At 39.5% G+C, this 14,295-nt stretch overlaps 1 protein-coding gene across 2 annotated transcripts in view; it reads left to right on the top strand.

Moving 5' to 3' along the window:
• LOC106871622 (protein scribble homolog) overlaps positions 1 to 14,295 on the top strand; it is a 772,291-nt gene that overhangs the window by 562,095 nt on the left and 195,901 nt on the right. For both annotated transcript variants that reach the window (XR_016241095.1, XM_089349239.1), the window contains 4 exons: positions 6,243 to 6,302; positions 10,878 to 10,994; positions 11,846 to 11,962; positions 13,637 to 13,699. Coding sequence is in view for 1 of the 2 variants with exons in the window: in XM_089349239.1 (XP_089205365.1) it covers positions 6,243 to 6,302; positions 10,878 to 10,994; positions 11,846 to 11,962; positions 13,637 to 13,699 (357 nt within the window). In the remaining variant the exon portion in view is untranslated. The remainder of the gene's footprint in view (positions 1 to 6,242; positions 6,303 to 10,877; positions 10,995 to 11,845; positions 11,963 to 13,636; positions 13,700 to 14,295) is intronic.

Below are 14,295 nucleotides of genomic sequence, written 5' to 3'. Positions count from 1 at the left end.
CGAGTACGATTCGTGAAGCTGAACCAATATTTACATGTGAGAGACACTAGCAGTACCCCCCCCCCCCCAGTACGTGGAGAACTTAGAGACAAAAATTATGCAATAGAATTGATTAAGAATCCTTTCTTTAATCATGTTCCAAATATCACATTAATATGTTGATAAATAAAAAAGTTACAGGTGTTTAATGAGACTAGTCTAAATTCATGATTATTTTAGAATATAATTGAAACTCATGATGGGTGTATTTTGGTCAGAAATATAGTAACAAAAGGGTTAAGCCAATTGAACCAATTGGTCTTTCAAAAAAAACAAAAAACATACTTTCTACACTTTAGTGACACAAAATATCAAAAGATAAACCCATTCATCCAAAACTGCCAAGTGAAACCTAAATCCAAGGCCTCCACCAGGGGTGTAGCCAGCCCACTTATGCGTACCTTCCTTCATTGGACACAAAACTCCGCTTGCGAAGACCTGTTGAGGCAAGTGAAATCGAAATCGAACTAAATTCGACGACTGGCACCCATGCCAACGTTGTCTCCTTCATTGGAAATGAAACTCGGCTTGCGAAGACCTGTTGGGGCAAGCGAAAGCGAAATCGGGATGGCACCTGTACCAGTGTCGCCTTCCTGGCACTTGTGCAGGTTGCATGTGTAAAGACATTCGAGTGAGATTGTTGCCAGTGCTGCTGGACTGGCCCCTGTGCAGGTGGCACGTAAACTACACCATTTTGAGCATGGCCGTTGCCAGTATCGCCTGACTGGCCTTCGTATTGGTGGCACGTAAAAACACCCACTGCACTTTCAGAGTGGTTGGTGTTAGGAAGGGCATCCAGCTGTAGAAACTCTGCCAAATCAGATTGGAGCCTGGTGTAGCCATCTGGTTCACCAGTCCTCAGTCAAATCGTCCAATCCATGCTAGCATGGAAAGCGGACGTTAAACGATGATGATGATGATGAGTAAGTGTATATCATCATCTTTTAACGTCCCTTTTCCATGCTGGTATGGGTTGGATGGTTTAACAGGGGCCAGCAAGCCAGGGGCTATGTCTGACACCTGTCTGATTTGGCATGGTTTTTGTGGCTAGATGCCCTTCCTAATGCCACCGCTTTACAGCATGGACTGAGTGCTTTTACATGGCACCACATGATTGCATAGTTTCAATAGCTGAATACCTTGGTGCAAGTTGACTGGAAACCTGGGGCCCACCAAAATTGTTTCCAAATGGGCTCCACACCTTCTAAGGCTGGCCCTGCTAGAAGATGACACTTCCTGTGCCTTGGGGATGGTAGAGTAATCCAGACTTTTTGTGTGGAGTTTACCCTGAATTACTCTAAGTGGACTACCCTGCTATTGGGAATTCTATTCATTGATTATTTATTTTACTAATTTCTATTTATGCATCCTTTAATATTGCAGTGTCTCTCCTCAATCTATGTAAACCCTACTTGTTTTGTGTGTTGTATCTCATCCTTTGATATTGTTGTCCTTGTTTTGGGCTCTTGTGGCCAATTAAAGAAATCCTCATTATTATTATTGTTATTTAACAATCTTTTATCCTTCCTGATATTTATTTATATTCTATTTTTTTCTACCCTTTTATTTACTTACTAAAAAATTTTCGCTTTTACAATTTTTGTTATTCAGTTAAATTATTGGTTGTACTATATTTGTTGCTACTACTTACACTTCTCCTATTGGTGTGGATACTATTGTTAGTCCCTTGACTTCCAACAGATTGTATCAACCTTTCTCCCTATTGTCTTTGTTCTGTGGTTATGGTCTGATAGCTTCTCTTCTTTGAGGTCATTAATCCCTGATTCTTCTGTACTGTACAGTGCCAAAAGTGACCTCATTCAGAGAAAGAAGGAAAAGGTCATATATGAATTTCAAGGAGCACTGGGCAATGACAACCAGAATGAGTGACCTACATAGATAAAAAAAAAATTATATTTAAAATGCTGAAGCTTATATATACTGGTCAACAGCCTCATCTCTTTTGAATGCTTCTATTGCCTAGGTGGCCTAGTTAATAGTAGAGGAAGTCATTCTGAAACTATAGTTGCTAGAATACAAACCAGCTGGAGAAAGTTTAAAGAGTTATTACTGCTACTAATAACAAAAGGCTTCTCTCTTAGAGTGAAAAGTAGAGTGTACAATGCCTGGGTACAAATAGCATTGCTATATGGCAGTGGGATGTGGGGCATGAATGTAGAGGACATGCAAAGAGTAGAAAGAAATGAAGGTAGCATGTTTTGTGGTTATGCAATATCATTGTGTATGTATGACAAAATGCAAATATGTTGAGAAAAAAATTGAGCATAAGAGGCATCAAATTTAGTGTATGAGAGAGAAGATTCCAATGGAATGGTTATGTGGGCAGCTACATAAAGAAGTACCAATCACTAAAGGTGGATGAAGCCTGTGGAACAGAGAGACCCAGAAAGATATGAGACAAAGTAGTGGGGACCAATCTATGGATGTTGAACCTCACAGAGCCTGACAAAAGACTGAGATGATTGGTGATTCACTGTACTCAAGAAGACTCATGCATCTCTTCAAAAAACAAGGTCTTAAAAGTATATATCTATACTTCCACACCCAATCTGTCCTTGTCAAGATTTCCCCACAACTCATCTCATCCCTGCATTATGCTTCTATGGCACTATTTGTTCAGCTGTTGTAATTATATGGGGGCAAAACCACACATATCTCATACCCCTTTTGTGTTACCATTTGTCCCTCTCCTTGAAACTACTTCTTTTTGTAACCCATCTCACTTCCTCAATATCACCCCTTACCACTTTATTTTCCACTGAATACCCCTTTTTCTGAACATCATCTTATATCAGGCCTCAATACCCTCCCCACTTTTGTTCACTTATTATTTCCACCTATATGTACTTCTGCCACCCTTCCATTACCGTCACTGTACATCCCTCTCTCACCCACTCACACTACACATCATCTCTGTTTCTCATCTGTTTACAGTTTTATTATACTGTTGTATTTTGAACTGCCACTTATGATCACCTTCTCCTCCATGGCCAACTCCTGTTTCTTTCACCTTCCCCCTCAAACTGATATTCACCATTAACCAGACCTTCAACTGTGTTCACTATTCACTGCAGTCACCTTTATACTAATATCTAACCATCTGTCACTCTCTTTCATACAATCACAAAGTTACCTACTCACCTACCCTTTCTGATCCTTTGTCCCTATTCTCTCTTATATTCACATTCTTGTACTTTGAGGTCACACCTTGACATCTCATCACCATCATTTTTCCAGCTAGGGTAGCTATGTACGTTGTCCTGTTCCTGTCTCTCTGTCGCCTCTGACATGAAGCCACCTTCCTCAATACTACACCCTGACTCTGTCAAGAGATCTTGTCTTCTGAGTTACTTAATAACGTTACTAGTGTTAGTGCCACAAAAAATGCATTCAGTATACTATGTAGAGTAGTTGGCATTAGGAAGGGCTTCTAGCCATAGAAACTATGCTGAAAAAAATATTGGAGCATGACACAGCCTGACTTGTCAGATCCTGTTAAACTGTCCAACCCGTGCCAGTATGGAAGACAGATACTAAATGATGATGACGTTGATAGATATGTATCTCTGTGTATACGTGTGTGTGCATGTGTGTTTCTCCTTGTCTTGATATCACATGATGGCAGCAAGCAAGTGTTGTGGTGATACAAGCAGTATCTTTTGTTTTGAATTTTCTATGTAAACATGTCTAGCCATGGTGAAGTATTACTTTGCATGGGAACAGGTGAGAGATGGTTACAGGGAAAGCATCTAGCTATAGAAAATCTGCTTCCATGAATTCCATCTGACCCATGCAAGCATGGAGAAGTCATCATCATCATCCTTTAGAATCTGCTTTCCATGCTGGCATGGATAAGATGGTTTGACTTACCCAAGTTCCAGTTTGTTTTGCCTTAGTTTCTACAGCTGGATACCCTTCCTAACGCCAACCATTCCATCGAGTGTACTGGGTGTCTTTTACCTGTCAGCAGCATGGATGCCTTGTACATGTCACTGGCACTGGCCAAGGCTTTGATCTTGCTTAGCTTGATGTGTCTTCACAAGCACAGCAAATTGCCAAAAGTCTGTCATTTGTCATCACCTCAGTGGGACTCGGCATCCAAAGATCATATTTCACCACATTGTCCTATGTCTTCCTAGGTTTACCTCTTCTACAAGTTCTCTCCACAGAATTCAGCTCTTCTTTACACAACTGTCCTCATCCATATGCATCACATGACCATATCAGTGCAGTCTTCTCTCTTGCACACTACATCTGATGCTTCTTATATCCTATTTTTCTCTTAAGACACTTACATTCTGTTGTATGTACACACTGACATTGCACATCCAGCAGAGCATACTAGCTTCATTTCTTTCAAGACTTCACATGCCCTCTGCAGTCACAGCCCATGTTTCACTGCCATGTAGCATGGCTGTTTGCACACAGGTATCATACAATCTGCCTTTCACTCTCAGAGAAAGGCTCTTTGTTACCAACAAAGGTATAAACTCTCTGAACTTTGCCAAGCCCATTCTTATTCTAGTAGCTATGCTCTCAGAACATCCTCCTCCATTGCTGACTTAGTCACCTAGGTAATGAAAGCTATCTACTACTTCTTAGTACCCTCCTCCCTCCAGGGCATTTGATGATGTCTATTTTCTGTACATTCTTAGTGTTTATTGTACCTGCACATCTGTCACACACAGACTACTTTCTCTGTTAACCTTCCTCTGATACTGCAGCACCTCTTATATGTCCATAACTTGCACTGAGTATATCTTATGGAGTTTCTACTTACACCTTTCCTACATATCGAGCAAGGCCTTCTTCCTGAAGGGATTTGTGATTTGTCAATTTTCCTACTTACTAAGACTTTGGTCTTTGTTAAATTAACTCTTAGGTCCTCTGATTCTAGACCTTGCTTCCACACCTGAAATTTCTTCTCTAGTTCGGGTAGAGATTCAGCTATAAGAACAAGGTCATAGGCATAGAAGAGCTCCCAAGCACAGCCCATATTAAATTCTTCTATTATGGCCTGGAAGACTATGATGAACAAGAGGAGGCTAAGAACTGAACCTTGGTGAACTCCTACCAGTACACTGAATGCATTACTATTAATCCTCACCTTACTGATGGCTACCTGTACGTGACTTGTCCAGCTCTCACCAGCCACTCATCTATACCTAGCTTCTGCATTGACCGCCAGATAAGGGAATAGGGGAGCTTGTCAAAGGCTTTCTCCATGTCAACAAAAGCCAAGTACAGAGGTTTGTTTTTGGCTAAGTACTTCTCCTTACCAAGAATATAGTATCAGTGATACTCCTCAAAAAACAATCTGCATCTCATCTAGACTAACTCTCTTCCAAGTAAGTTGAGCTATGATTTCTCTGTAACTTTCATCACTTGGTCCAACAATTTGATATCTAATTATTTCTATCGAAGGTGTCACCTTTACTTTTGTAGCAGTTGACTATAGTGCTGCTACCCCAGTCATTGGGTATGACTTTCTCATGAACAACCTGATTAACTAAACATGTGACTAGACCATGTCCCATTCCACCAGATATTTTAAGCATCTCAGCAGCAATTCTTGATGGGCTGGGGGCTTTCCCTGTCTTCATATCCTTCATAGATTTATCTACCAAGCTACTGTCTATTTGGATAGCTGGTCAGTCTGTTGGATCCACATCAGGCAGACTGTCTTTCTCCATGTGTTCTCTATATTTAGCAGCCTTTCATAGTGACATTTCCAAGCCTCTTTCTTTGCAGAGTCACTAACTGCAAGTGAGCCATCATTCATGCAAATGCACTACTCTCCTACAACATCAGAATTTTCCCTGATACACTGTCTTGCAAATCAAAACACTTCAAGCTGCTGGCTCTCACACCACAGAACATTTGGCAAACATCTTCCTTTCTGCTTCTCTCCTGGTTAAGTATACCTGTCTCCTAGCTTCTCTTCTAGCTACTTGATATAGTTCTTTGCTAGTGTTGCCCTTCCAGTCCTGTTTCTTTACTCTAATAGCCCTGCCAACTACACTGTTCCACCACCATATCACTCTAGGTCTTGTTGGGACTTTGCACCAGCCACAAATTTGGTCTGTGGCTCTCAGTAAGTTATCTCATAGGAACTTCCAGTTTTCCTCCATGTTACATGTCTGTAAAAACAATAATGTTGATTATAATGTTTTAATTTCTAGATTGAGAAAGATGGAATTGCTGCCAGCACAAATCTTAAATTTGGTGATAGAATTCTTTCTGTAAGTTCATTTTAAAAATAAGTTTTATTATAAACAAATAGTATTTTGACCATCATCTTGAATGTGGCCAGTTGATTTACTTTTGAACTTTCTTAGTTCTTTCACATTATATTACTTGTGGACCTCTACCATTAAACAAAATACATTATTAAAATAGATTTACCTTTACAATTAAAAAATTTCAACATTGCTAAATTTTTTATCAAATTCTTATGTTTAAGAAGCTTTTTTTTTATACCATCATCATCTTCGTTTATCGTCCGCTTTCCATGCTAGCATGGGTTGGACGATTTGACTGAGTACTGGTGAAACCAGATGGTTACACCAGGCTCCAATCTGATTTGGCAGAGTTTCTACAGCTGGATGCCCATGTTGAAACAAAATGTCAAAATTATAGAATTATCTCCATAATTTCAACATTTCTTCAAATCCCTAATTCAGAGTAAATTCCTGAAATGGATGAAAATTGTAAAGCTTTATATCAGCAACAGTCAGTCAAAGGATTTTGAGTGATGTCATTAAGTTCACTTCTTGTAAGGCAATTGAACTTACTTAGCATTCCACAAACTCACTTGAAAACATTACATTGAATTCAATAACTTTTATTAATTTCTTTGGATTGAAAAAAAATAGTTTCATTTTAATAGTTATCTTAGCTATTTAAAATACACCTAAACCATTACATTCTGTTTACTAGATTTTTCAAACACACACACACACACACACACAGATTATGTATTCAAGTTATGCTAATACTTTATTTCACTGCATCTTTTAAATAAGATTATCAGCAATCAGATCAAAAATGTTTCTCGAAAGATTTTACTATTCAATATTATCTGCTACTTAAGAAAAAAAGTGAATATAATAATGCACCTGTTGTAAAATTATACGAATGGTCTAAGATAACTGACAAGTAAATACAACAAAAAAATTTTAATTCATCTGTTTCTCATGAATGGAAAAGTTATCTAAGACACTGATATTGCATATGTTACTGAGGGAGCTAACTACTACTATAGCCTCCCTTCCCTATATGACAACAAAGGAGCCATGATGCAATTGGTCAACTTCTTACAAATATTAACTTAAATCTTACCCAGGTCACACTGCCATCTTACGTAAAGAAGGATTCAATGAGCAATATAGTCTCTCATTCACAAAAAGAATGCCTGGCATAAGATTGCTGGATCATAAGGCTAGCCTAGAGCTAGATGATCGCTGACATTGAGAAATCATATTCATCTGTAGGACGTTTATCAATAAGCAATGATAGAAACCTATAAATATGTTAATTATATCCTTAGATGATAATATCTGTAATATATAAATAGAGTGTAGTGAATTGGCAGTAGAGCAGTGTACAGCATGCCTTGTGATATTTATCTACTAGTATGTATGTTCTGTGATGCAACCAATCTTATGGTCTGCAATACCAACTTCAGGAAACCTGCCAGTCACCTAGTCACCTACCGCTCCGGCAGACACTCTAGCCAAATCGACTACATCCTCGCCAGAAATAGGGAAAGAGGGCGGCTTATAAATGCCAAAACCTACCCTGGCGAAGAATGTACCCCACAACATAGATTAGTAGTTAGCGACTTTGGGATCAAGGCAAAATGGGTGCCCAGAATTAGACAGGCTTGGAGAAGAAGGGTGTGGAAGCTTAAAGACCCTGCAAACGGACAGAGACTTAGAGACAAGTTACTTGAAGCATTTAACGAAATAGAAGGGGATATAGCATCATACAACGTGGAAGACAATTGGAGATTTCTGCGGGACAACCTGTTGAAAGCCACCGACCAGATTTGTGGGTGGTGTAAGGTCCCCTCCCAACCCAGAGTAACGTGGTGGTGGAACAAGGAGGTAGACAGGGCTATTAGACAAAAGAAACAAGCTTGGAAGGACTGGAAGAACGGTGGTAGCAGGGAATTGTACCAATGTGCCAGAAGGGAGGCTAGGCGACAGGTTTATTTAGCCAGAGGGGAAGCAGATAAGGAAAGATTTGCCAATGTTCTGCGCCGTGAGGACCAAAGACTCGAGGTATTTCGGGTTGCAAGACAGTGTAGGAGAGAGAATAGTGATGTTGTAGGAGAGAAATGTGTTCGCATGGATGATGGTACGCTTGCATTAAATGAGGATGCAAAGAAAGAGGTCTGGAGATGCCACTACGATAGATTGCTTAATAAAGAGAATGAATGGGAGAAAGAGAGCCTGCCTTATGTCGACCCAATAGAGGGACCAGCTATCCGAGTTGATAGTACCAGGGTAGATAAAGCAATTAAGAGTATGAAGACCGGGAAAGCCCCCGGCCCATCAGGAATCACTGCAGAGATGCTCAAAATATCTGGCAGTGTTGGCTATAGCCTAGTCACCCGTATTACGAACCAGGTGATACACGAAGGAGTCATACCCTATGACTGGTGTAGCAGCATCATAGTCAACTGCTACAAAGGTAAAGGGGACGCTTTAGATACAAATAATTACAGAGGCATCAAGCTGTTAGATCAGGTTATGAAAGTTACAGAGAGGGTCATAGCCCAACTAATTAGGGAGCGAATCAATTTAGATGAGATGCAGTTTGGGTTCGTGCCAGGTAAAAGCACTACTGATGCCTTATTTCTAGTGAGACAGTTGCAAGAGAAATACCTAGCCAAGGATAAACCTCTGTACCTGGCTTTCGTTGACATGGAGAAAGCCTTTGACAGGGTCCCCCGATCCCTTATCTGGTGGTCAATGAGGAAACTTGGGATAGAAGAATGGCTAGTGAGAGCTGTGCGAGCCATGTACAGAGATGCGGCCAGTAAGGTGAGGGTTGGAAATGAGTACAGCAATGAATTCCGGGTAGAGGTAGGGGTCCACCAAGGTTCCGTCCTCAGCCCCCTATTATTTACCATAGTCCTCCAGGCAATCACAGAGGAGTTCAAGACAGGTTGCCCCTGGGAGCTCCTCTATGCTGATGACCTTGCCCTAATTGCGGAGTCACTATCAGAACTAGAGGAGAAGTTTCAGGTGTGGAAGCAAGGTCTAGAATTGAAGGGCCTTAGAGTCAACCTAGCTAAAACCAAAATCCTAATAAGTAGGAAGGTAGATAAAACACAAACCCCTTCAGGTAGATGGCCCTGCTCAGTATGTAGAAAAGGAGTAGGTAGTAACTCTATAAGATGTACCCGGTGCAAGCTATGGACACATAAGAGGTGCAGCAACATCAAAGGCAGGTTAACTAGCAAGTTAGTTTTTGTTTGTGGCAGATGTTCAGGTGCAATAAAGACTGCAAACAAACAGGAAACAACTTCTATCTCATTCCAGGGTGAAAAACTAGAGGTAGTCGATAGCTTCCGCTATCTGGGCGACCAAGTTAGTAGTGGGGGTGGGTGCGCTGAAAGTGTAGCTGCTAGAATAAGAATAGCCTGGGCAAAGTTTAGAGAGCTCTTACCCCTGCTGGCGACAAAGGGACTCTCACTCAGAGTAAAAGGCAGACTGTATGACGCATGCGTACGAACAACCATGCTACATGGCAGTGAAACATGGGCTGTAACTGCTGAGGACATACGTAAGCTCGCAAGGAATGAAGCCAGTATGCTCCGTTGGATGTGTAATGTCAATGTGAATACCCGTCAGAGTGTAAGTATCTTGAGAGAAAAGCTGAACATTAGAAGCATCAGTTGTGGCGTGCAAGAGAGACGATTGCGCTGGTATGGACATGTGGTGAGAATGGAGGAGGATAGCTGCGTGAAAAAGTGCCACACCCTAACAGTTGAGGGAACCCGTGGAAGAGGTAGGCCCAGGAAGACCTGGGCTGAGGTGGTGAGGCAAGACCTTCGTACATTGGGCCTCACCGAGGCGATGACTACGGACCGAGACCTTTGGAAATGGGCTGTGCGTGAGAAGACCCGGCAAGCCAAGTAAGATCGTTGCCAGTGCCCCTGGACTGGTTCTTGTGCGGGTGGCACATGAGATGCACCATTTTGAGCGTGGCCGTTGCCAGTACCGCCTGACTGGCTCCTGTAGGATTTTCGAGCGAGATCGTTGCCAGTGCCCCTGGACTGGCTTGTGCGGGTGGCACATAAAAGACACCATTTCGAGCGTGGCCGTTTTCGTGCGGGTGACACGTAAAAGCACCCACTACACTCTCTGAGTGGTTGGCGTTAGGAAGGGCATCCAGCTGTAGAAACTCTGCCAAATCAGACTGGAGCCTGGTGTTGCCATCCGGTTTCACCAGTCCTCAGTCAAATCGTCCAACCCATGCTAGCATGGAAAGCGGACGTTAAACGATGATGATGATGATGATGATGATTTGAAATTCCACTGTTGTCAACTTTGCCTTTTATTCCTCTGAAGGTAATAAAATAAGTAACAGTCAAGTACTTATGTTATGAGAATTGACTTTCCATTCACCCAGAATATATGACCTAGTGCATGAGATAGTAATCAATATTTATATGCTGGCCAACCTTCTCTTTGACACTTTGCTGAGGTGCAATTCACATAATATTTAGTACATATACATATTCAATACAATAAATAATTAAATAAAGAAATCAATATATTTTCTTTTCACTATCATTTATATAGGTGAACAATACTGATCTAACCAAAGCAACACACCAGGAAGCTGTAATGGCATTGATCAAACCTTGCAATCAGATGACACTGGAAGTGGTACATGAACCCCCACTGCTAGGTCTACATGTGAGTTTTTCTCACTAAAATCTACCTCATCACTAATACACCAACCTGCTAGAATGTTGAACATCACTAAACACTACCATGTCACTGAACACTAACATGTCATTAAACACTATCACATCAAGCTTGCATACTACACATTCCCATATCAATTAACAACAAACTATTTTGAAAACCTTATTAAATTACATATGAACTGATGATCAAACTTTTTGTATCAGGAAAGGAATTTCAGCATAATTCAAGCAGAAAGCTGCTTAATACAATAGCCAAACCTTCTGGAACAAATTCTTTTCTGTCTTCAAATTAGAGTTTGGACAGCCTTCCTTACAATAAAGAGGAAATGGCTTTAACCATACTGAATTAGTAATGGAACTTCTACATTGATATTTAGTGCTGAGTATCAACTTAGCTATCTCACCTCTTTAGTGCTTTTAAGATAGGACTCACATATTTCATAATAAAATAACACAACCATGGCTGAAGTGCAAATCTAAAAATAATTTAGTCTGTTACCCTCACAGGTCTGCTGATGCACAGTGATGTTCAATCAATACAGTAAATACCACTAAACAGTCTACTACAGAACAGTTGGCCCCTATTAAGCACTGCTACACTACTATCCTTGGTTGCAGTTGTCATATCATGTAAGCACAAGCTAACTCACTAAATGTAAATGAAGTAACAGTAAACACCACTTTACAAAATATAACAAATCAAGACATCTTAATCATCATCACTCCATCATGACACTCATATGCTCTTATCCCTTCCTTCCTTCCTTAGCAGTTACCTCTTTCATATCACTCTTCTCTCAACTTTTTCAATTTATTTTTCCATTTGCCCATTTTCAGAAATACACAATAAGCAAACATCCTGATGAAAAGTTGGGTCTCCGAATTCGTGGTGGTGCCCTCACCTATGCAGATAACACTACAAACAGGACAGATGATGGAATATTTATTTCCAATGTAAGAATTCTCTCTCTCTCTCTTCATATATATATATATATATATATATATATATATATATATATATATATATATATATATATATATAGCCTATCACTTCTCAGTCTTCTCAGTGAATGCCTTTCTTTAACTGTCTTTGTCTTTTTTCTCCTGCTTTCTTTTTATTTTTCATATTCCTCCTCTTATTTTATATTTTACCAGCTTTTTCATTTACTTTACTGCCTTTCCTTCTTTTATGACCATCCTGCTTTGTTCTTTTTCTTCCTTACTTTTTAGCTTTTATTTAGTAAATTAGTTAATTGTTGACAAACTGAAGTAAGACCAGACTTTGATATCTAATTTAAAACACTTCAGATATGCCACTGCAAAAAGGTATGAAAAACAAAAGTTCTTATACATTTCCCCTTTAAAATTTTGGATTTCATGCTTATATAAAGAATTTGGGTTGCTGTTATTGTTGCTCAGTTGATGAATTTGGGCATTGGATAAACTGTTTTGTGTATTAGATCTGCTCCTTTATATTCTAAGTACAAATTCATTCCTGCCTTACCTTCTTTTATGATCATCTTGCTTCATTCTTTTTCTTTCTTTCTTTTTAGCTTTTTATTTAGTAAATTAGTTAATTGTTGGCAAACTAAAGTTTATCTACCCTGAAAGGGTAGATAAAATAAAGTACCCATCAAATATTGGGGTAAATTTAATCACCTAAACTCTCTCTCAGATTTCAGACCTTGTGCCTAAGGGCAATGGATTAACAGAATTGTTGATGTTGGACAAAATGCTTTGCAATATTTCTTTTGGCTCTTGAGTTCAAATCCTCACAAGATCAATACCGTGTTTCCATGGTTGATTAAAATTACCATTTAAGTACTGGGATCAATATAGTTGACTTTGCAATCCCTGAAAATTTCTGTCCTTGTACCTAATTTAGGCAAAAATAGCAAAACATGTAACTAAATGATATGCGTACTTCAGTTGCATCCTTCTTACCAAGTTCAAAATTCCACTAGAATTGATTTTGTCTTTTAGCTCTCTAGTGTTAGTATCAGTAATATACTGAGATCAATTCAAGTAGTCATGCCCTTTCCCTACAAATAGAAGCCTTGTTTATTATTATTGTTGTTGTTAATGCATTTGAATAACACCAGTAGTAGAATCAAAATTAATTTCCTAACAGGTAATTTCCTAACTTTAAGGTACAAAATAATAAACTAAAGGAAATGTAATATGTAACAATACAACAGTGAAAATAGAGTGCAAATGCTACATTCTCAGTTCAAACCCCACCAACATTGAGTTTGCTTTTACCTTGATGTCATCCAATAAAATAAGTAACAATCAAGCACTCAAATCTATTTCAGTTGGCTGCACAGCTTGCCTCTCCCCAATTTGTGGCCTTATGTCTTTGTCATTAATAAAAGAATGGTTCAGTGACAGGCTGGGTGGAGCACCCAAGAATGTGCCTTGTGATATCTACTTACATTCTTTTGCATTCTGTCTTTAAATCTTACCAATTTTTTTTACCTTTCATTTTCCAAAGTTGATAAGGTGTCTAGTCAAGTACTGGGGTTGCTTTATTCAAGTAAGCCATCTTTCTTCAAAATTGTGGCTTTGTGCCCAACTTAAAAATCATCTTTATAATTACTATTACTACTACTACTACTACTATTACAGATTGCACCTGATGGAGCTGTAGCAAGACATGGCCAGTTAAGTGTTGGACAAAGAATATTGCAAGTATGTCTTTTATTTCCTATTCTTAAGCCTATGATAATTCTTTGGATTGTTTGTATACCTTTTGTTTTTTAGGTGTCTGAGATGTGTATTTGCGATGGTGATGGTAGAATATTAGGAAATCAAGACAGGCATGTGTGTAGTGTTCGTAAATATCTTTTTCAGAGAGCAAGCAATAAACTCAGGCAATACAAATGTTTAGCGATGACAAGTTATTCATTGTAAAATTCTACTGCATCCTGGTATGATAAACTTACAAAGTCGGTGTGTGTGAATACATTATCAAATGGTACCTAATGTGAGACAGGTATTGTAACACTACATGTAGGGAGCTGAAGCAAAGAAAGACAGCTAGCAGTCCTAGCTGTGGGCAGTTGGCAAAGGAAAAGGGAAAAGAGTCCTGTTGAGCTCCTTGTATTCCTTTTATCACTTCCATTATCTGTAAAGGCTGTTGTGTTTTGCACATGTGTCATGGCTGCCTGTTGTGTCCCTTCAGGGCTTTTATGTTTAGCCCTGAGACAATCGAAGCAGGCATGACAGGTATGCTACAGAGCCCCTTAGCAGTCATAAAGCTATGGCAATAAGAGACGAAAGAAAAT

Source organism: Octopus bimaculoides, chromosome 3, assembly GCF_046866305.1.
Source record: "Octopus bimaculoides isolate indiv1 chromosome 3, ASM4686630v1, whole genome shotgun sequence".
Classification (NCBI taxonomy): Eukaryota; Metazoa; Mollusca; class Cephalopoda; order Octopoda; family Octopodidae; genus Octopus; species Octopus bimaculoides.
The sequence above is the reverse complement of the archived record's forward strand: the minus strand, read 5'-3'. Positions and strand labels throughout refer to the sequence as shown.